General features: G+C 38.1%; 1 protein-coding gene across 1 annotated transcript in view; it reads right to left on the bottom strand.

The window, feature by feature from the left end:
• ST8SIA6 (ST8 alpha-N-acetyl-neuraminide alpha-2,8-sialyltransferase 6) overlaps nt 1-22,691 on the bottom strand; it is a 104,580-nt gene that overhangs the window by 57,311 nt on the left and 24,578 nt on the right. The window contains exon 3 of the mRNA XM_044678209.1: nt 2,030-2,119. Within this exon, the coding sequence (XP_044534144.1) occupies nt 2,030-2,119 (90 nt within the window). The remainder of the gene's footprint in view (nt 1-2,029; nt 2,120-22,691) is intronic.

The following is a 22,691-nucleotide window of genomic DNA, read 5'->3' on the forward strand; positions in this document are numbered from 1 at the left end:
TTTTTTTAGTTATGTGTGGAAACAATTTTTGACAAATATTTTTTGACATTTTAGGATTCAGATTTTTCTCCTTCCCTCCCTTCCACTCCTCCTCAAGTCAATAAATAGTTTGAAAGAGGTTATACCAGTACTTTCATGCAATACATATTTCCATATTGTTCATGTTGGGATAGAAGACATATATCACACATACGATAGAAATCTCAAGAAGGAAAAGAAATGGAAGATGACATGCTTTGATATGCATTCAGATTCCAACAATTCCTTCTTTGGCTGTGGATAGTATTTCCATCATGAGTCCTTTGTGGTTATCTTGGAAACTTGCTTTACTGATAATAGTTTAGTCTTTCCTAGTTGATATAATATTAATATTTACTGGATACATTGTTCTCCTGGTTCTGCTCACTTCATTTCCCATCAGTTCATATGTGTCTTTCCAGGTTTTTCTGATCTCATCCAGTTCATCTCTCCTTATGGCACAACAGTATTTCATTACAAACGTATACCATAACTTCTTCATCCATTCTCCAAATGATGGACAACCCCTCAATTTCTAATTCTTCGCCACTATAAAAAAGCTGCTAAAAATATTTTGGTACAGGTAGTTTCTTTCCCCTTATCTATGGTCTCTTTGGGATACAGACCCCCTAGTGGTATCATTGGGTCAAAATGTATGTCAGGATGGGAATTTTAAAAGTTTGTAAAATATATATCTTAAAATTTTTTTCTAATATTAGCTTTTCTTTCCTAAGTATTTGTCTAACTCAAAGCCATTTAATCTGTACAAAATGTCTGATTGTAGAGACATAGGTCATCTTTGAAATGTAGTATAACAGAAATGTGAGTGAGAGACAAGGGCTGATGATTAATAAACTCTTTAAACTTTATGTATGTTATATATGTTTATGTACAATCTTATTTGCTAATGAGATCAATCCTATATTGTTGTTGTACAACCATTTTTCAGTCGTACCTAACTCTTCATGTCCCCATTTGGGGTTCTCTTGTCAAAGATACTAGAGTGGTTTGACATTTTCTTCTCCAGTTCATTTTACAGATGAGGAAACTGAGGAAAACAGGATTAAGTTATTTGCCTAGGGTCACACAGCTAGTAAGTGTGCAAGGCTAGATTTGAACTCAGATCTAGAGGAGCCTCCTGATTTCAGCCCCAGCACTCTATCTACTGTGCCATCTAGCTGCTTTCAACCCTATGAACTATTATCCTCATTTTATAGATGAGGAAATTGAGGTTAAACAGAGGTTGAGTTGCCTTGCCCAGTTTGCCAGAGCTAAGTAGCATTTGACTCAGGCTCAGAAGTCTCACTTTCCTGACCTCAAATCCAGGATTCTAGCCACAATGCCATCCAACAACATCCTCACGTCCCAGTGTAGAGTTATGCTCCAAGAACATGTTTTAATAAGGATTCTTAAAGGCCAGTGATTGTGATGTAGATTCCTATTATAATTCTAGAATAGATAATTTTAAAAACAAATTTCTCAGCATTTAGCAAGTCAAGAGATGAAATAAGAAATGTCATTTATATGTAAAGCTACACCAATTCATTTTTAAGAATTACAAATTGGTCTAGAAAAGTATGGAATTATAAAAGAATATCATTAAGTTGTATATGGCTTAGATCAAGTAATAATATAGCTACTACCCATACAATCCAAAGCAGGTCCAGAATAAAGGAAAGGAGGTGGAGTTCAACCCACATATAAATGACACAGTATATTATATATAATATATTATGTGCATACATGGAAAATATATCATCTGTATACATACAGCACATAATATTTATTATAACGTAGCATAATTATAACATGTATTACATGTATACGCACAACACGTGTATTGCTATTATAATTATAATTAACACATGAAATACATATTATGTACATGTTATGGGTACACACGTAATAGATTCTATCTCTACAAATTCACATATTTGTACTTATTTGCACATCATATGCATATATACATTTTGAGACTAATAATAATAAAATACGTAAAGTGGAAGCTTACCTTTTCTTTTTTGTAAATGAAGCCCAAAATGTGTCTCGTAGGTTTTTGCATTTCATTACCAGTGGCTTTTTCATGTCCAGATTTGGGCTGCTTCATAAAAGAAATAAGTGGGAAAGGAAAGGGGATGGAAAACAATAGAATTAAAAATGAGAAAACTTTTCTTAATGCTGTGTTCTTCGTTAATGAAAATAGTATGTAATTTTTGGAAGCATGACCAAATGGAGCCTCCTTTCACCATGATTGGGTTCTCCATTTGTTAAAAGGATAGTGATATTGCTACCTGTGGCATTCTGACTTCTAGATAAATTCTGTTCACATTACAAGCTAAATTATACAGATATGTAAATTAGAAAAGCAATTTGTAAAAGAAAGAGGCTTTGAAATATTGGATTTGCTAAAATATATTTACATATTTTGATAAGTAGCAAATATTTTTTATTAGCAAGTAAAAAGTAATTTAACACGTTATATATTATACTGTTCTTTTGTGCATGGACAATGAGCTGGGTCCAGGAGAAAATGAGAGGAAGCGAGCAAACCAGAAAGCCTTTGGGAAACTGTAGGGTGCTTTTAATTATCCCAAAGTTCTTCTGAAAAAGAAAGTCCATCTTTTTCTTTTTTTATCCACCAAATTCTTCCTACGATTCTAGACAGTTCTGAGTCAGGATTTCCAATGTCTCTGAAGAGTTAATACCACATATTATCCAACGGAAAGCACTGTTACACATGATAGGTTTCATCACCTACGGGTTGACCACTAGGTGATTGATTTTTTTTCATCCACAACAACTCGTAAAAATGGTCTATTAGAGTTGTTATCAGCATGGGTGAAGAATTCATGAACCCTCCTTAAGGTACTTTTGTTCTTTGCTTTGAAAGCTGATGTGACTGACCATAAGCTTTGAACACCTACGCAGGTGAGGCTGGAGAGACCAAGAGTCTTTTCTGTACTTTTTTGTTTTTTAAGTAGACCTGTGATTTCATTAATACAAGAAATTCCTAGTTAGGCTATTCTCTTTTATCAATAAATATGGGTTCCTGCTGGGTGACTTATAGGTACCTGAGACCCTAAAACCTGCCTACAGTCACACAGTTAGTGTGCAGCAGAGGAAAGATCTGAATCTAGGTCTCTCTGACAATGAAGTTGGCCCTCGAACCATTACAGCATGCTATCTTTTCTAGATTTAGCATAAATAGATTCTGTCCTTTGCTTAGTTATAATATGAAGGATTTGTCTCTTATTTTCAATACTGTTTACTAAACTCGGTGGTTGGTAATTATAGCTCACATCGATACATACACATACACATACACTCATTTATGTACAAATATATATAATTCATATTTATGCGATTCTTCAAAGCTTTCTAAACAACCTCTTTCTTATTTCCCAACAAGTACTCATTTAACACCTGTCCAATCATCTCTAGAGACTGGGAACTTGCCCCTTTGCTCCGCAACCTAGTTGATTTTCAGAAAAACTATGTTATAACAAACACAGGGAGCTAAAATGAACCTCCTTGTAAAAATAAAAAATTAAAAAAAAACTTTCTTATACCTTTCCTGAGGGAGGTAAATAGTAGAAAATATTATGATCCACAATTTGTCAAAGAAGAAACAAAGTTCACAGGTCTTGACTCGCAAAGGGTCAGGAAGAGAAATCTATGACATTGTTTCTACTACACAAAATGAACAAATTCCTCTGGTTTTATTAAGTTATACAAGAATGGTTTCCAAGATATTAATACCAAAAAAAAATTTTTAACAGAAATGGGAGCCAACATTCTATCCCTATTTCATAATTTGTGTCATGATTCCCACTAATGCAATGCTTTTCATGTTGCCTCCTCAGATTCCTGTCAACCCATGCTTTCTCTGTCTTCTGGAGACTCAGAGAGAAAAGCCTTGTGTCTCCTTCTCTAGACATGAATTTTAGTATTATTCTCCAAGTCAGGCCCCAAATTAGCAGTCACAACTAGGAATTTGAGTCTACTCTACCCTACACAAGTATGGAAGCATATTGAAACCTCCCTTTCTGAAAATATACTTTTTAAAACCCTTACCTTCTGTCTTGGAATCACTATTTAGAACCAATGTATTCTTTCTAAGGCAGAAGAGCAAAAAGGACTAGACAATGGAGGTTAAGTAACTTGTCCAGAGTCACAAAGCTAGGAAGTGTCTGAGACCAGAATTGAACCCAGAACCTCCAGTCTCTGGGCGTGGCTCTCAATCCGCTGAACACCTAGCTGCCTCCTCAACTGGAAATATTAAGAAATACTATATTCTCCAACCTAAAACACTTTCCATTAGGGAAATATGTAAGAGGTCAAGAACAAGGTAGAAATCTAAATATCTCTGTCTTTTAAGATTATTGCCATCTCTGTTCCCTGAAGTGATGGACTACAATGACCTTGCCCTTCTTCACTGAGAAAGGATTTTGCTAGTGCTCAAGAGAGAAATTCCTTAAATCTTAGAGGGACTGGGTCAAGGAAGGAATTGAGTAGTTTTAGTTAAAGACTGACTACTGTTCTGAAATATTAGCCAACCCCAAACTGTATATCTAAAAACAGATTATGACCTTTTTTCTTTTTTCAAGATTCCCTTAAACGTTACCTCTAATTGTCTCATGCCAAAGAACTGTCTAAGGGCATGGAAGGTATATTCTAGTTTAAATAAGTTTCCCCTACACTAGAAAAGCTTGGGTTTAGATTACTGTTAAATTAAATAAAATTGTTTCAGGCAAACTTGTGCCTAAAACACTGAGTATAGTATTAATATATTTTTTTCTTTGACACCAGAGAAAAGTAGCATAAGTCACTGTACTCTGCTTGCAAGGCCAATACTTTGCCTAATTCCTTTTGCAAGGTCAACCACAGAATGAAACAGGCCACTCTCCTCCATCTGCAAGGCTAACCAAGACAAAAATGAAATTGTCTTCCTTAGAGTATGAAAGTAGGCTCAGGGTGGGCTTCCCCTAAGTGTTATATGTTCTTAAGTAAAGCTTCTGATCTCTACTTGTAGGCTGTGGCTTCCTTTCCTCCCCCAAATCTTTTTTTTTTCCCTTCTTCTCTTTCCTCTGTCCCCTTCACTGATCTGTCTCACACAGACACACACACGTATACTGTTATTGTTTTCATAGTTTTTAGAGATTTAATCTTTCTAACATGCCTTGTATTTCAAACAGTACCTAAAACTGGTGTTTTAATAACCAACCGGTAACAAAATTGAATTGATTTTGTATTATTTATTTAATTGTAAAACAGTTACATACAGACACCAACAATACCGAGCATCACCCAACATTGCTCTCAAGTTGTAGAACAACATGAGAAATTCAAATAGTCTTTGAAAACTTATTTAACCAAAATCCTGTAAGAGAAAGTAAGGCTTTCACTGGCAGCCGATGGGAAGTGTTTCTTCCACCTCTGTCTCACGCCTCAAAATTCTTTCCTCCTCTGAGCCCCAGTATCTAGGGGGGAAAGGTAGGAGCATTCCCCCAAAAGCTTCCATCGCTCTTGAGTGCAAGGAAACGGCTCCTTCCTCTCACCCCAGACTAGTGAATTGGTGTAGTAATGAATAGAAGTAGGAAGAAATATTTTTTACTTCCTATTCCTTTTGATATCACTTCTATGGCCCAATTTCCTTCTCTAGTTTCCTTCTCCCTCATTCCAATTGATCCCTGTAGACCAATTCCCTTGATATGACTACAGTATTTCACAATTCTAAACTACAGGAAGACCTAATCATCAAGAAATAAGAGATTTAATAGAACAAAGGATGAGGATTTCTTTCCATTGAAAGTCCTATTGGATGCCTCACTATGGTTTGGAGGTAACTCTATCATGGTAGAAAGGCTTTGGATTATAATCTCATCAAAATGTTATTTCTACTTTCTGAGGACCAGTCTAAGTACAGAGTGGCATGGCAAGTAGAATGGCCAGTCTTTGGCCAGGACAACCAATGAAATAAAGTGTTTATGGTTAGGAGGTACCGTTGATCCCTGCAAAAAAACAAAAAACAAAAAACAAAAAAAAAAACTTAATGGGAGGTAATGAAGCACTATTATTCCTGTTTCATAGGTGAGGAACTGTGGTCTCACCCAACTAGGTCTCAAACCCAATCTTTTTCACTATGCCTGACTAGAAATAGGGCTTCAGGCTAAGTGCAAACATCTGGAGATAGATTACTACCTGCTATTAACACGTCACTGTACAAGACTTTAATCTACTTTAATCTCCTTATTTACGGCATTTGTTAAGCAAATGTGTTAGCAGTATAAGGGAAAGCCAGGAAGTTCACCTGGCTTTCAGGCCTACAGGGATATAATTAACAGGCTTATTTACAGGAAGGCAGAGCAACAAGAAACCACTGGTGTTTCTGAAACTGGTCCCATCATTAAAGCCAGGGAGAAAAACTAAGCAGGGGCAAGAATGGGAAGGGCTTTCTGATGCAGCAAGTAACAGCTATTATAGGTGGCAAGATCCTTCAGGCTCTTTTCCCTGTCTGGTGGAGTTCCTGGCATTGCTCAGACAGAAGAAGCATCTGAAGAGTCTCTTAAACATGTATCCTGACAAGTCACATCTGTCTATGACCCTAAAAGCAAGCAATTTGAGGACTCGGTCTACTGAATACCCAGAGGAAACTGATAGTGATGATTTCAGAGTCACTGGTTAAGAGCTGGAAGATCATCTGATCGGTCTCCTCATTTGTTCAGATAAGGAAAGTGGAGGCCAGAGACTCATCTGCCCAAGAACATACAAGTTGTAACATACAAGTTGTAAAGAGCCACAGCATGGGATTCGAGTGTAGGTCTCCTAATTCCTAGGCCAATAGTTCTGAGAGTAAATCCAGAAAAGATTTTTTAAAAGACAAATTAAGGATTAATGAGAAATCCTTCTTTCTTCTGTGTGAGGACAGTTTTCTAAACATGAATAAATGCTAAGATGTACCTTTTGAGATTGTGCACAAGCGTCCTAATGGTTTTTTGGGGGGCCTGGATTTTGTGTATCTGTAGTGTTTTTTTGGGGGGGAGGGGAGGTGGGGAGATGGTGGTAATTGTAGCCTTCTTTATATGGTACAACCAACCACAAGATCCAAGGCAAACAATGCAGTTATAAAAAGTAACTCATATTTGTGTACAACTTTTTAAAGTATACAAAGTATTTCCCCATAAAACTTTGATAAGTTATAAATTCTTTAATCAAACTAAAAACAATGACTTATTTTTTGGTGGGGACACAGGGTGAGGGAAACCTCTGTTATAGCAGAAATACAAATCAAAGGTTGCCATCTTCATTTCATCACAAAGAGTTCCTCTTGGAGGTCTATGGAATCATTAAAATGATGTCAATGGCCTCAGGCACGAAGAATTGACAAAATATGTGTGTGAGGGGAGGGGAATAGGGAAGTGTCATTCTAATGAAGAAGAAGTGAATGGGTACCCCTTTGTGGGCCAGTTAGATGAGATTGTGGGCCTAACAAAAGAGGTGAAAGTGTGTTGACCTCCCCTCTTGGGATGGTGGTCTGTGGAACCATGAATGATAATAAACTCTCTTTCCCAACCATAAGACAATACCAGCTGATATAAGAAGCATAGTGGAGAAGCAACTTGGAGCAGGTATAGAGGCAGAGGAAAGAGAGGTATGAAGGCAGAACCAAGGAGTAGTTGGGAACAGTATGTGTTGCTGGGAGACAGACCCACAAGACATCTCCAACCATGACTCAAAAACAGTAGTAATACTTGTTCGGGGAATAGTCCATTTCCCTTCAGCATAGCAATCTGCGAAAAGACTGTATTCCTTTGTGTAAGCAGTGGAGAATGAACCCATTACTTCATTCCCTTTTTTTGATGTACTCTTATAACTCATTCTATTGCTCTCTTTCCCCTTCCAACTCTGCTTCTGACTTTCCAGTTGTTTGACAGCATGCCTCAGCTGCCATTTTTTGCTGGAACTTCTCCATCAGCTGGGGTCTATTCACCCTGGAACATCCATCATCCCTGGAAACCATCTTCTCCTAGAAAATTCTTAAACATTCTGGCTCCCTTCTCTGGTGAATTCCTCCCAGGACCCTCATTTTTGGGACAAGTCTGATCTAGTAAATGTTTTTTTTCCCTTTCTTGCACTTTAATCTAGTTTTCCTGATTTATCCTATCTTGCCCCCAAGCAGGTATCTTCCCCTCCTCCTCTCTCCAGTTAGCATGTAATCTCCTTGAGGGCAGGGATGATAGGAAGCACTTAATAAAGCTTCTTGCCTGGCCTTCCCAGAATAGAACACAATGCTTGATTTGCCCTAATTATAATATTTATGGATGACCATAAAATATGTATATATATTATCTTCATTTGTTATTCTTACATTGAAAAGCCTACTGTATATCTTGTTCAAAACTTGGCTTTGGTTAGCACAATGGATTAATCACAATTGAGAATAAAATGATTAATATTTGATAACTAAGGCATGTCCCAGGATAAAAAAAAAAAAAAGGCATGTCATTGGCAGGGCTAGAAAACAACTCTAGTTAGTAACAAGAAGTCAGATTTCTGTTGGGTCATACATAGGCTGTTGAGAGAGACTAACAATAATCTGATATGTGATTTGTATAATTCCAAGTCCAATATCCTTAAAGAAAGGAGAGTGGTTGCCCAACCAAGTCTATTTTCTATTATTCTCCTAAAAGTGGAACTCTTTTTTCCCAGAAACATGGGGTGGGGCATTAAAGAAAAAATTTTATCCTGTCTGTAAATCTCTGGCTTCTTGGGTCTTATTACCTGTTCCATATTAAGAGGGCTATGTTACTCCAGAGGAGATAGGTGTCAAAATGGATAGAGCTCCTGGCCTGAAGTCAGGAAGACTGGAGTTCAAGTCTGGCCTCAGACACTTACTAGCTGTGTGACCCTGGGCAAGTCACACTTAACCCTGTTTGCCTCCATTTTCTTATCTGTAAAATGATCTAGAGAAAGAAATGCCAAACCACTCCACTATCTTTGTCACAAAAACTCCCAATGGGGTTATAGAGAAGAGGACATGGGTGAATAAATTCAACGACAACGACAACTGTATACAAACTAACTTAGCCTCTATGAGCTTCAATTTTCCTCTTCTGTAAAGTGACATCAATGTTAACAGAAGACAGATGGATGGGTAGAGTGCATCATGGCTAATTCATTTCCCAGAGAGAAGAGAGGACGAGAGTGGGGAGCCTGCTTCTGGGAGTGTCATGGTAGTGCCCTGGAAAAACTTTGGGGGATACCTAGACTCTGTAAATTATTCTGTTCAGCTAGCCACATGGAAGACAGAAGCTTCATTACTGGTTGCAAGTGGGAAGCCAGAACTGGGAACATCTTTAAAAAGCCTTCATCAGCCGTGGCCCTCTCTGCTTTCTGTTTGCTGATAATGTCTGGAGAAAGACGATGCTCTAAGGAGAGACAACTTAAGACCTCTCCCTCTGGAGCTAAAGTAGGAAATATTGTGAAAGTGAATCTGTCCTTTTCCTCAGAGTTTGCTTTTTTCTTCTTCTTCTTCTTCTTTTTTTGATGGAGAAATCAAAGGCTAAATTCTGAATTCTGAAAGGTCAGGAGAGTCTAGATGTTCAAAGTGAACTCTAAGAGTTGAGTCCATACCAGTTTTTGCAGTCAACTCAGCATCACTGCCCTGAGAATCCAGGGGCCACCTTCAGAACCTGCCCAGCTGTAGCTAATGGAAACCTCATTTGGCATCTGATGTCTGAGTTAGTGTGAGGAGAGCATGGCCCTGGTGTGTTGGGGGGGGGAATTCTTGTGCTCTCATTATTTCTATACATTCAAAGTTAATATATCTCTGTAATAGCCAGTGGTGTGAAATATTTGAATAGAACTGGGGCACATCACTATTGGCTAACAGTGTGGGAAACACAACCAGTGGGGGGCGCTAACGCCAGTCCCTTCAAAGGTACCCCAAAAGCCCTGAGGGCAAGGTGTAGCTGACCCTTTTATAGGAGAGTGAACCTAGACAGAACTTAGAATAACACTCATACTATCTCCCTCAAACATTGCCAGTGAAGTGTTATGATAACCTTAAAGCTCAATATAAATATTATTAACTACAGATATTAAATGCTTCCCTTTTTATTATTACATCCCATAATGCCATCTCTAATTGTCATTATCCAAAGAAACTCCCTCCCGGGGACAGAATGTCATCAACTAGACTCCTGGACAGTTTTCTAAATTGAATTCAAGCTCTTGGCTGATAAATAATAAATGATTCGTCTGTTAAACGTTACCCCAAGACCATGAAGTCCCATGGATCAAGGATTTCTGCCTTATCCAGCCATGATAGCTATTTCATGTTGCTAGCCTGGAGTTATGCTTCACAGGCAATAAAGATATAGCAGTCTTGGAGATTGAAGCATCACTGGAAAAAGCAAGGAAGCAATTTGCAAAATTAATCAGAGGAGGAAAAACAACAGCACCCAGACCAGATGGCAGTCACCTGAGAACTCCTTCAGACCACCAGCAGCAAAATCTGTAGAATTTCTAGCAAATGTTTCAAAAAGAACTTTTAGAGGAAAAGTATATTTTGGTAAATGACATGAGTCTGCCCCTTTGTAAATATGAGAGAAAGTCATAACACTAGTGGGGAAGAGGCAGATTAACTCTCTATTATCTTGGCTGTTAGTGTTGTCTTTCTTTACTCATATAAACGTATTCCATTAGCCCACAAAATGTGAGTTCCTTGAGGTCAGGGTTTTTTTTTGCTTCTCTTTCTATCTCCTGTGTCTTGCACTACGTTTAATAAATGTCTGATAAATCAAATTCTTGGAATTCGGTGTCGGGTAGTTGTCTTTGTTCAGCTGTATTCAATTCTTCATGGCCCTGTGGACTATAACATGTCAATGCTGTTCATGGGGTTTTCTTGGCAAAGAGACTGTGGTGATTTACCATTTCCTTCTCCAGTGGATTAAGGCAAACAAAGGTTAAATAACTTGTCCAGGGTCACATAGCTAGTAAGAGTCTGAGGCTGGATTTGAACTCAGGTCTTTCTGATTCCAGGACTAGACCTCAATCCACTGAGTGACCTAGTTGGGGAGTAGCACTGTGGAATATTTTGTGAGATGGCACAGTAATGTTTTCCTGAGAATCTCAGGCTGAACCACTTGGAAACTCCTCTGTATCTATGGAAGTGTTTCAGATAGGTGGAATGGAAATTGATTAATGTCTGAAATTAATTGGTAAAACCCACCTAATGGAATGTATATGACTGTTTTCTGAGAAATAATCTAGCTATGATCAGAAAAATGATGAGTTTTCTTGGCCACAGTAACTGTCAAAGAGAAAATTTCAATCTGCAAGAATGGAAGGATTGTGTATATTAAGAGGGACAGGAAATCCAAAGGATCATGACCTCTTCTGATAAGTCTAATAAATAATAAAACATTATCATTATTTCAGAAAAGGTCAATTGCCAAGTAGAATTGCTAACGTCATATCCCATTTTGAGCACATCTGTCTGGATCCAAGAAACCACAAAGCTCCCATACTCTTGAATACGAAGCTTAACTTCAACTTTAGAACATCATGAAAAGATGGGATTTTCTCTGGAACTCAAAGAAGGTGGGGAAGTTGGAAGGCAGAGATAGAGGGAGAGAATTCCATTCATGAGGACAGCTTGTGAAGATGCCCAGAAGGAAGAGATGGAGCATTATGTGTGAGGGGGATAGCACGGAGTCCAGGACTGGTTATTGAAGAGGTCCCTGAAGTAAGGTGTAAGAAGAATCGGAAGGTAGAAAGGAACCATGTTATCAAGGACTTTAAAAGCCAAACAGAGAATTCTTTATTTCTTACTGGAGCTAATGAAGAACCTTGGGAATTTATTGAATTGGGGGGAGTGGGAAGAAATGACATAGCCAGACCTGCACTTAAAAAATCATTTTAGCCACCAAGTGGATAATGGAGTAAAGAAAGAAGATGCTATTTTAAAAAACCTGTACTTTTCTGTCAATAATAATTCTAAAACAGAAGGAAAAGCAAGGGCTAGGCAAATAGGGTCAAGTGATTTGCCTAGGGTCACATAGAAGTGTCTGAGGCTAGATTTGAACCCTAGAGTCCTCCTGATCCACTGTGCCACCTGGCTGCCCTGAAAGTGGGGAGAGACTTGAAGTAAAGACTGATTGGAAGGCTATTCAACATATCAGATGAAAGATGTAAAGACCTACACTAGAGTAATGGCAGAATGGAAAGTCCATGATGTCAGGGACTCTCTCGTTTTTGCCTTGCATCTCCATTGCTTAGCATAGTACCATTTATCTGGTAGGTGTGACATAAATGTTAAATTTGAATTTATGTAGGTCAAAGATGGCTTGAAAATGAGGAGATGAACACATAGGAAGAATGAACAGATGAAAAGAAATCTAAGTCTTGTGCTGACACAACTAAGAACAACAGGAAGATCACCAATATATCAAGGTACACGAACTGAGATGTTATGGAGATAATGGGTTCTACAGGAGTGGTGATAGGATCTGTACCAACCAAGTCACAAAGTATCGATGAATTCTAGATCCTCACTCTAGAGTTGGAAGGAATCTCAGAGGCCATCTAGTCTTCATTTACCAGAGTAGGAAACTGATGTTCAGAGGGGTTGTGACTTGCCCAAGGTCACACAAGTATTAAGTGAGAGAGAACTTGAACCCAGGTCTTCTGATTTCCAATTCAGTGTTCTCTCTATTGTATCCAGCTGCCCCTTCAGTGCCTCAGATTGCTCACTACTTAAACATCCAGAAGTTTAAACTATAAATTCTGAGAACCCCTCCATATGAGTGTCTTCTTACTGAAGCAAAACTAAGCCTCAGGCTAAGAATATTTTTAGCTGGTTAAGGCTCAGAGCAGGTATATCTTAGCTTAACTTACCAAAATGTGCTTTGGATTTATGTTTTGTAATAAAATTCTCATCACCATAATAAGAAGCAATAGACAAAATATTTTGAAAATGAGGCCTATCATTTTAGGACACTTTAAATGTGGAATGAAATGATAAATGCAGTAAGTGATAACATTTAAATGGTGAGTATGTAGTCAGAACCTTCAGGACTTTGAAGATTCTGGCTAATCATTCACCATTTTTATTTTATCATAACTAATATGCATTTAACCTTTTGAACTCAATTTACAAATGAGAGTGAGATGAAACAAAAGGTCCTTTCATAGGATAAAGATGAAATTCAGACAACTGAGATAAGGGAAAACTACTTCAAGAAAGACTCAGTTCAAAGGATCCCAATTAATCAAAATCACCCATGAACTAATTTTTTTTTTGCAATCAATTTTTAGGAAGGAGTTAAAAACAAGGAGAGCACCAAAATACTGGGGGTTTATTTTGAAGATAATTTTCCATGGCATCTTACTGGAAACATTTATAGATTCAGTCCTGTATTTTAGACTTTCCACATCTACTGCTACTTAAAATGACCACCCATGGTGCCATTGATGACCTCATTAATGACGCTGGAAAATCCTGAATAATACAAGAAAAATTAAATTATGGACTCTACTAGACAAGAGAAGGAAAAACAACTGTGTGGGGGGAAAAGTTTTTAAATCAACTCAGTTAACTATAAAATTAATTAACCAGAAAGTTTTATTCTCTGAGCATTCCATTTAATTGAGCTCTGATATATTTGAGATACTCTTACTAATCCTGGAAGGAATTTTAGGAAAATATATGGGTGCTCACAAACTATATTTAGTTTGATTGGAACAATGAAGGGTTATGAGAGAGTCCATAAAAACCTAACAATTAAATAACTGAGCATGATAATTACTGATGAATTTCAACAAAAGAAAGATGGAAAGCAATACACCTTGAAAAGAATGAGTAAAACTAGTGAGATGTGATATTGGGTTCTGCTAACTGCATCGTATCAAGAGAATGCTATCCTCACAAATGACTGAAAAGCTAGACTTCTTTAACTAAACCGAATTCTTGATGATAACCTTATTCAGATTACATGTGTTTGTTCAAAAATCTGTCATCTGATGAGCTATCTCCTTGGTATTATTTTTTAAAAAGAGATCATATGAAACTGATAAATTCAACTTTTTCTTCCCTTCTTGCTGTCTGACACTGAAGCTGATAAAATGATATTAAGTCCTAAATAAAACAATGAATTCAAAATTCAATTGCACTAATGTTTAAGTTCCTACTGCTTATAAAGCGCTGTTTTAAGCACATTAGAATAAGGAATGTGTTTCTGGCAGGCGCCTCTTTCTGTTGGGTTTTCTCTACTTTACACTTGATTCCTTTTCCTTCTATAATCTTTCTCCCCACTTCCCATCCCAAACCACTGTCCAAAACTAAGGTGCTGCTTCATGCTTTGGACTTTTCTCATCATCTCCTCTCCCATCAAAACTGAACTCCCTTGCATTCCCATTTCCAGCTAATCTGGTAAATGGATGCCAATGGGTTCCTAATTTATTAATGTTCTGAAGCAACATATTTCCACTGTAGTAGATTAAGAGAATATTTCCACTCCAGGGGGTTAAGTAATTTTCCCAATGGCTTAGAAGCAGAAAATCTGCAGAGCCAGCCAGGATTTGAACCTAGGTCCTCTTACTCTCTTCACTGTAATATAGAGTCACAAAAAAAAATCACAGTATTAGGGATTTCAAACATCATGGCAGGGCAATTAGGAAGATATTTTTCATCAGGCAGACTCAAAGCATGATACATAAACAGCTTGCCATGTTCAAGATCTTAGTGAGCTAAGAAAGTGAATGTTGAGTTTAAAAAAGAATTGTTTTGAGAAACAGAATGAAAAAATATCCAGTCTCTTAATTAAGATGTCAAATGATATATGCTCTTTAATTCTTTCCTTCTTTTCCCACATAATTCAGAGAAAAGGAACTGAGAATTAGTGATGTAAGGTCACATGTTGGGTTCTCCTGTGAATACCATTGAGAGGTGGGATATCCTTATCTGCTAGTACAACTTGGAAAGAAGCATGAAGATATTCAAGGATGACTTTAACAAGAATTGCTGTTTGTACATATGTAACCCCATAAGGGGGCATCTAGGTGGTTCAGTGGATTGAGAGTCACACCCAGAGATGGGAGTTCCTGGGTTCAAATCTGGTCTCATACTTCCTAGCTGTGTGTCCCTGGGCAAATCACTTAACCCCAATTTCCTAGCCCTTGGAAGAACCTTGGAATCAGTACATAACTATTGATTCCATGATGGAAGGTAAAGGTTTTAGTTGTTTTTTTTTAAGCCCCATCACTCGATCATATATGTGCAATGGAAATAGACCTTGTAATTCATCCAATCCCCCTCAATTTACAGATGGAGAAACTGAGGCTCAGGAAACGATGCGACTTGCCCAGAATTCCACAAGTCATTAAGTGGGAAAGCTATCTTTTAAGCAGCATGTAGCACAGTGACTTGCACACAGTAGGAATATAGGAAATATTTGTTAAGTGAATAAAATGGACTCCACTTTTGGGTTCGATAGCAATTCATTTCTTCACTCATTCCTTACAGCTCAGCTCTTTACCCCAGACCAAAAAACCAAACATTCACTAGCATTGGCCTGTCACACTACAGAGTTCTTGCCAGAAAACAAGAAATATTCCTAGGCTGTTAACTATATAGCTGCATTTAGTTTTATTCTGAACTGACTTCAACAATATCAGCTTCCATTTATTAAGCATCTACTGCATGTTGAAGGGCTTGCTACTGGGAAAGATGCAATATTTTCTCCAGTACAGAGATGACCACCGCAGTATGATAGACAATATTAAAAGATAAGTGCATTTGACAATTGTAAAACAAATGTGAGCAATGACATAGAGTGGCAGGGGAGACCACGGAGAGGGCAATGCTGAATTTGGCTTTAAAAGGCTCTACTCACATCCAGTAGGGCAGGAGTCACTAAAGACAGATTGTCTCTGCCATCAGTAATGATATATTCTGGCCAGACCCACTCAACTCTTGTGTGAGTTACAGTCTGAATAGGAAAATGAAGACGAGGTGAGGCTTTCAGGAACTTCCTTCTGTACAACCGTAGTCACCTGGGATTTCCCTAGACGCCTCTGCTTTTTCTTCTACATCTGGATGATCATATTTTATTATATTTATAGAAATTCTTATTCCTCAAGAGACAGCAATCAGATCTTACACCTATTCTTCTAAGCAGACACAAAGGTTTTAACTAATAGCTTAGAATTCATCAAGAAAAGCTGATAATAGAACCTACTAGAGAGTTTCCTATAAGAGGGACAGTACACTTTTACAATAATAGTGAAGATTATCGAATTTCTCACATTGTCTTGATTTTAAACAAAAATCATGTCAGTATGGATCTTCTGGACGATGGATTTCTTTTTTTTTAACTTTACCTTTTGTCTTGGGATTAATTCTAAGTATTGGTTTCAAGGCAGAAGAGCAATAGGGATTAGGCAATGGGGGTTAAGTGACTTGCCTAGGGTCATACAAGTAGGAAATGTCTGAGGACAGATTTGAACCCAGGATTTCCCCTCTCTAGCCCTGGCTCTCAATTCTTTGAGCATCCTGGAGGGTGAATTCCTTATAACCAACCTTGTTGAGGTTCCTCATGAACAACAAGCCATCTCTCCCAATTGGCTGTCCTCTATGCCTAGAATACTCACTCTTGTCTCTTCTGCCTTCTGACTTCCTTGAAGATTCAGGTAAAATCTCACTTTCTGCAGGAGGCCTTCCTTCCCTTTCAGATCATGGCACCCCCCCTTTCTACCACACTGTTAATACTTTTCCTCTGAGATTATCTACCATTTACACTGTATGTATCTTGCATGTGCATGTTGTCTTTCTCATAAGAATGAGAGGCAGGGATCATGTTTTTTGCCTTTGTGCCTGGTATATAATAAATGTTTAATAAATGTTTGTTGACTGGCCAATATATCTAGAACAATGTTATGGTCATTATTGTCACTTAAATATCCCATTCGGTTTCTGCCTGACAAGTGCTCACTAGTTGGACGACTGTGATCAAGTCATTTAACCTGCCTCAGTTTCCCCATTTATAAAATGAGGAAAATAATGGCACCTACGTGAAGAGATTATTGTGAGGATCAAATAAGTTAATATATTTTAACTACTTTGTAAATCTTAAAATGCTATATAAAATGTAAGCTATGATTATAGTTACTGTTATTATTATATCATAACATAATCACCATCATCTTTGAAACTGTAGATATGGAAGGCACCTTAGTCCATGCCATCCTAGAGACTGGGATAAAGAAAGAGGGGAAATCTGGGTATAACCTGACTTAATGTGCTAAATTTTACAAAAGCAGATTTCAAAGAGTTCAGAGGAAAGAGAGGTAGGTAGGTTTCCATGGAGTAAAATACCTCCGGGAAAGTCAGCCCAGGAGGGATGGTAGGTGCTCAAGAATAAAATTCTGAAGAAACAATGGGAAACAGTTCCAATGAGGCAGAAAAATGGGATTTGTCGTGTGACACAGTCCTAAGAATGAGCTGAAGCTGGCAAGAAAACTAAGAACAAACAAAAAAGATAGATTTTTAGAAGCTATTCTCAGAGAAAATGGAGGTTTAACAGAGATAGAATTTTTATATGGGATGGATAGGATGATGATAAATGACAAGAGAAAGAAGGGAAACCTACTCAATTCTTTTTTTTCTCTCTTTCTCCAAAGGAACATGACCTTTCCACTCAAAATAACAGAACAAAAAATGACTATTCAGAGAATTGATACTCAAGGAAATTAAGGAGATAGTAAGAGAGGATCTTGCTTGCTTAATGATTTCAAGACACTTGGTCCAGATGAGTTATATACTCAGGTCCTAAGAGAACTTGTGGATGTTAACTGCAGAGTCACTATCTGAAACATCACATATCAGTGATATCTGAAAAAGATTGTGGAAATCAGAAAGGCGCCACGTCAGTGAAGAACAAGTGCCCCAATTTTAAAAAAAAGGGAGAAGAATGGTCTGGAAACTATAAGCCAGTGACCTTGTCTTCAATTCCTAAGAAAATCCAAGAACTATTCATTAAAGAAATGGTTGGCAAACCAGAGAAGGAAGAATATTCTATCAAGAACAAATTATGCCAAATTAATCTGATTTCCTTTTTTTGACAGGATGAATAAACTAGAAGATGAGGAAAGTATCATGTGTGTCATCTGTATACTGTATAGATCCATGTTGGCAAACCTATAGCACATGTGCCAGCGAGGGCTGTTCCCTTCTCCCCCTGAGGACACTTCTCCCATCACCTGCCCCTCTGCCCAGCAGCCCAGTGGGAGCATTTCCTCCCTCCCCTGTCTGGGGTAAGGTGGGGGGCTCACATAGGGCATGAGGGTTGCAGTTTGGGACTCGATCTCTAAAAGTTTCATCATCCCTGGTATATATACTTGAATTGTAACAAGACTTTATTTTAAACCCTTACCTTCTGGCTTAAAATTAATACTAAGTATTGATACCAAGGTATTAAATTCAATCACTTTCTTTTCTTTCTTTCTTTTTTTCTTAATAAACCCTTGCCTCCTGTCTTAGAGTTAATACAGTGTGTTGGTTCTAAGGCAGAAGAGTAGTAAGGGCTAGGCAATGGAGTTTAAGTGACTTGCCCAGGGTCACAGAGCAAGAAAGTGCCTGAGGCCAGATTCAAACCAGCTTTCTTTCCACTGAGCCACCTAGCTGCCCTTTAACAAGACTTTTGTTAAAATATCTCATATATTCTTACAAAGAAGATGGAAAGATATGGTTTAGGGGGGAAGAAAGTCAGATGCCTTCAGAACTGGTGGGATTGTCAAACACAAAGGGTAGCTGTTAATGGTTTGATGTTTCCATGGCAGGAGGTGTCCAGTACATTACCCAAGTGTTCCATGTTTGGCTCTGGGCTGTTAAACATTTTTATCAATGATCGGGTTAAAGGCAAATATGCCTTTTGTCAAATTTGCAAATGGTATCATGCTGGGAGAGATACTAGATGACAGAGGCAGAACCCAAAAGGCTCTTGACAAGCTAAACTGAACAAGGTTGAATTGAAGATGAAATTCAGTAGGAATAAATGTAAAATCTGGCACTTGGGTATATAAAAAAGTCAATTTCACAAGTTCTAAAGGAAAGAGGCATGGACAGACAACACGATTCTCAGAAGAGACCTAAAGGTTTCAGTAGACTGAGAAAACTCAATATGAGATAATAGTGTGATGTGGCAACAAGGAACAGAGACATGCCCAAAGACAGACATGGATGCAGAGAAGCAGTCTCTTGAGGTTAGAGGTGCACCTTCAGTGAATATGACCTATTGAGGCCACAAGAAGTGTCAGTTATGGACCCAGGAAGGAACAAACCCTGGTAGCCCCACTAACTGGCTTCTCTAGCACAGTCATTGCATCCCAGGGAAATTTCATAAGGACTCCATGAAGAAAGAAAGGTCTTTACGATCATGTAGTATAAGACATAGTGAATTACTATTTGCCACAGGTGACTCACTACCCCTATTCTGAATTGAAATGTATTCCTTACAAAGATTCTGTGTGTATTTGTGGGAGAGCGCATCCAGATTTAAAGGGACATGTTTTGTACAACTGCTCTTATGAGACCATGTTAGTAGATACCTTTGATAATGCTAACTCTACTTGCTGATTGCTAATGAAAAGTACAGTGGTAGAGATTCTTAAGCTATTGTAGAACAAATAACCCTTTGCAAGTCCAGCCCCTTAGACCCAAACAGCTACTCCTCTAGAGAACCAATTCTTAAGTCTGAGTACAAGTCAATGAAACAGCCCTAGAAGAGGCTGCTCTTCTAGCAATGTGTTCTGCTTCTGTTTTATATGAAAAATCATATAAATTGAGTTTCCAATTAATGAACTTTTCCAGTAGGGTCTGTAGGAAGTATTAGGGATAAGGAATAGGAATTTGCACCTCTATATAAAGAAGAATGCTTTGATTGAAGGGAATTTTATTTTAATTTGAACTTTCTGGGGGCAGCTGGGTGGCTCAGTGGATTGAGAGTCAGGCCCTGAGATGGGAGGTCCTGGGCTCAAATTTGATCTCAGACACTTCCCAGCTGTGTGACCCTGGGCAAGTCACTTAACTCCCATTGCCTAGCCCTTACCACTCTTCTGCCTTGGAACCATTACATAGTATTCATTCCAAGAAAATAAAATAAAATAAATTTGAACTTTCTGGGAAATTTTTCCATAGCAACATATCCCCCAAATCATAATGGGAATAAATGAAAAAATGACATTTTCCGCGTGAATTTTATTTTGCACACATTTCCCCTCCAGACGTGATGTACTTCATTATGAAATGTTTCCCCTTCATCTCACCAAGGACCTTGGCTATGCATCCAAAGCATGTCTATCTCAAACTGATTTAAATAGAACATTGTCAACTAAGCTACTACTTCCTTAATTTCTCTTTTACCCAAATGATCATGTAACTTTACCACAACAGAATATTCCCAGAACTAATATGCAGGAAGAAATCTCATATCTTAAACAAGCACAAAACCCAATGGGGAAAACTCATTTAAGAGAGAAAATATGCGAGATGTTTTATAAGACGTGATTTTTGTCTTTAACATGCCAATATCCACCATAGGTCAACTTTCTTGTCAATGCACCTTCCTACAAGTCATGGGGATCTGTTTCTTGGGGCAAAATTATCTTTAAATGGTTGCCTTGCGGTCAGATTCAATCCAAAACGAGCTCCCCTTTATTAAGCATTTACTATATGCCAAGTACCATTCTAAGTTCTGGGGATAAAACAAAAATTAAGCAATGCCCGCCCTCAAGGAGTTTGTTGTAAAATATAACTTTTTTGAATCAGAGAAAAGCTTATGTATTATTCTGTCTTCCCACAGCATTTCCCATAACACAGCTATACTTCTTACCAGGGCTTCCTTATTGGCAACTGACTGATAAATTAATCTCTCCATGATAAACATGGCCATGAGTAATCCTGTACCTCTCCTGGTGCTTTAGAGGCATTTAACAGCGAAAATACATTGATGCTACGGTTGATGACACCTTGATTAATCAGGTAATATGCACTCCTCATACTTAGTGAAATGGACTATATAACAACCACCATTTTATTGAATCTCAGTGGCCACGATTTATCTTCTACATTAATGACAATATAGTGTCTGTGTCTTTACACTCAATGACACTTTGACATTATTTCTAGCCCCTGGATTTCATTGGCTCAATGGTATATTAAACTCACCTAAATGCGGTTTGAGAATTTGAAACTTAAACAGTAAATATCCGATAATATTCGGTATTCCATAGACCAGAGGAGAGGATTATAGCAAAATGAAAATACTGAAATAGTGTAACAATATATATGAGACAGAATGATGGACAGCAGTAATTTCACTCTGAATAAGGCAGATTGGAAGAGCCTGAAAAATTCCTTTCAACACAACTGAAAACAAATGTGCCTAGCTTCATTTCTTAATAGAATACCATATTTATTCATTCATTCAGCAGTAGCGGCCCCATCTAGACACACTCAGAGGGTGTGCTGTAAATATATGCCCAGTGCATCATGCAGCAAAACAGGCAAGTAATTAGGAAAAAAATATATTAAGGGAGCACCAGAATTAGCAGACTTCCCACATAGGCTAATCAATGTAAAGGGAATCATGCTAATGAAATAGCTAGAAAGCCAAGAGTAGTCTGCCATTTTGGGAGAAAAAGTTCACTCATTTCTTTCCATTGCTCAAATAAAAATTTGGATCCATGTTGCATAACCTTGTACCACTGTAATTTCTTTGACTCCTGTAATTTCCTTCAGGCTCCAAGATATCCTTTCCAGCATCTTATTTTGATCCACTGGAAAAAAAAATCAAATATCTTCTCTTATCAATATGATCACGCTACTCTCCTTTAATCAGTCTACTTATTGGGTTTCTAAGTTTGCTTTTTTCTAATAATGTCTTGGACAGCAGACCTTCGGCTTCCTTTTACTCTGTATACCAGAGCATTGTTCTTGCCTTCCTTCTTTCTTCCTTTTCCTCTCCTCTAATAAAACCAACAATGAGAAACATGGGCCCCCGAAAGAGTTGTCTCTTCCCAGATGGCAGCCTAGTGTTTTGTATTCATAAGATTCACACCTCAAGTAAACAAACATCTTTCATAACAATGATGCCAACAAACCTTCCTTGTAGAAGCCTACTTTATCCCTAACCTCTTTCAGAGGGACTTCCAAAGTACCTCACAATCCAGATAGAGATACTGCTTCACTCTACATCTGTCCTCCCATCTCAGCCTCACTGACTATCTTGCCTTCTCTCCAGAATGCTTTGCTGCCTGGCACCTGTGGGGAACTTGGAACTCTGGGTCTACCATCTCTTGTCTAAACTGCATTCAAGTATTGGATGTATTGACAGAGGGGTAGGTAGGGATTTAGGAAGGACTAGGGTCTCTGGTGTGAGGGCTTACCCAGCCCACTTCAGGATTGCTCATCCACCCATGGGCTCTACCTTTCACCCAATTCTCACCTGTGGCTCTAAGAAGCTGTAGCATGCACAGCAACCAAACCCTAGTAAAATCATCCCAGTAGATGGACTAAGCCAGGTTGAGGGGTAACTGACAGATCTCAAACCATTGGTGAGTTAGAGGAGTGTCTACCCCAAACATGTGAGGACTTCCCCTGGTGGAATGGGTAG

This window comes from Gracilinanus agilis, chromosome 5, assembly GCF_016433145.1.
Source record: "Gracilinanus agilis isolate LMUSP501 chromosome 5, AgileGrace, whole genome shotgun sequence".
Classification (NCBI taxonomy): domain Eukaryota; kingdom Metazoa; phylum Chordata; class Mammalia; order Didelphimorphia; family Didelphidae; genus Gracilinanus; species Gracilinanus agilis.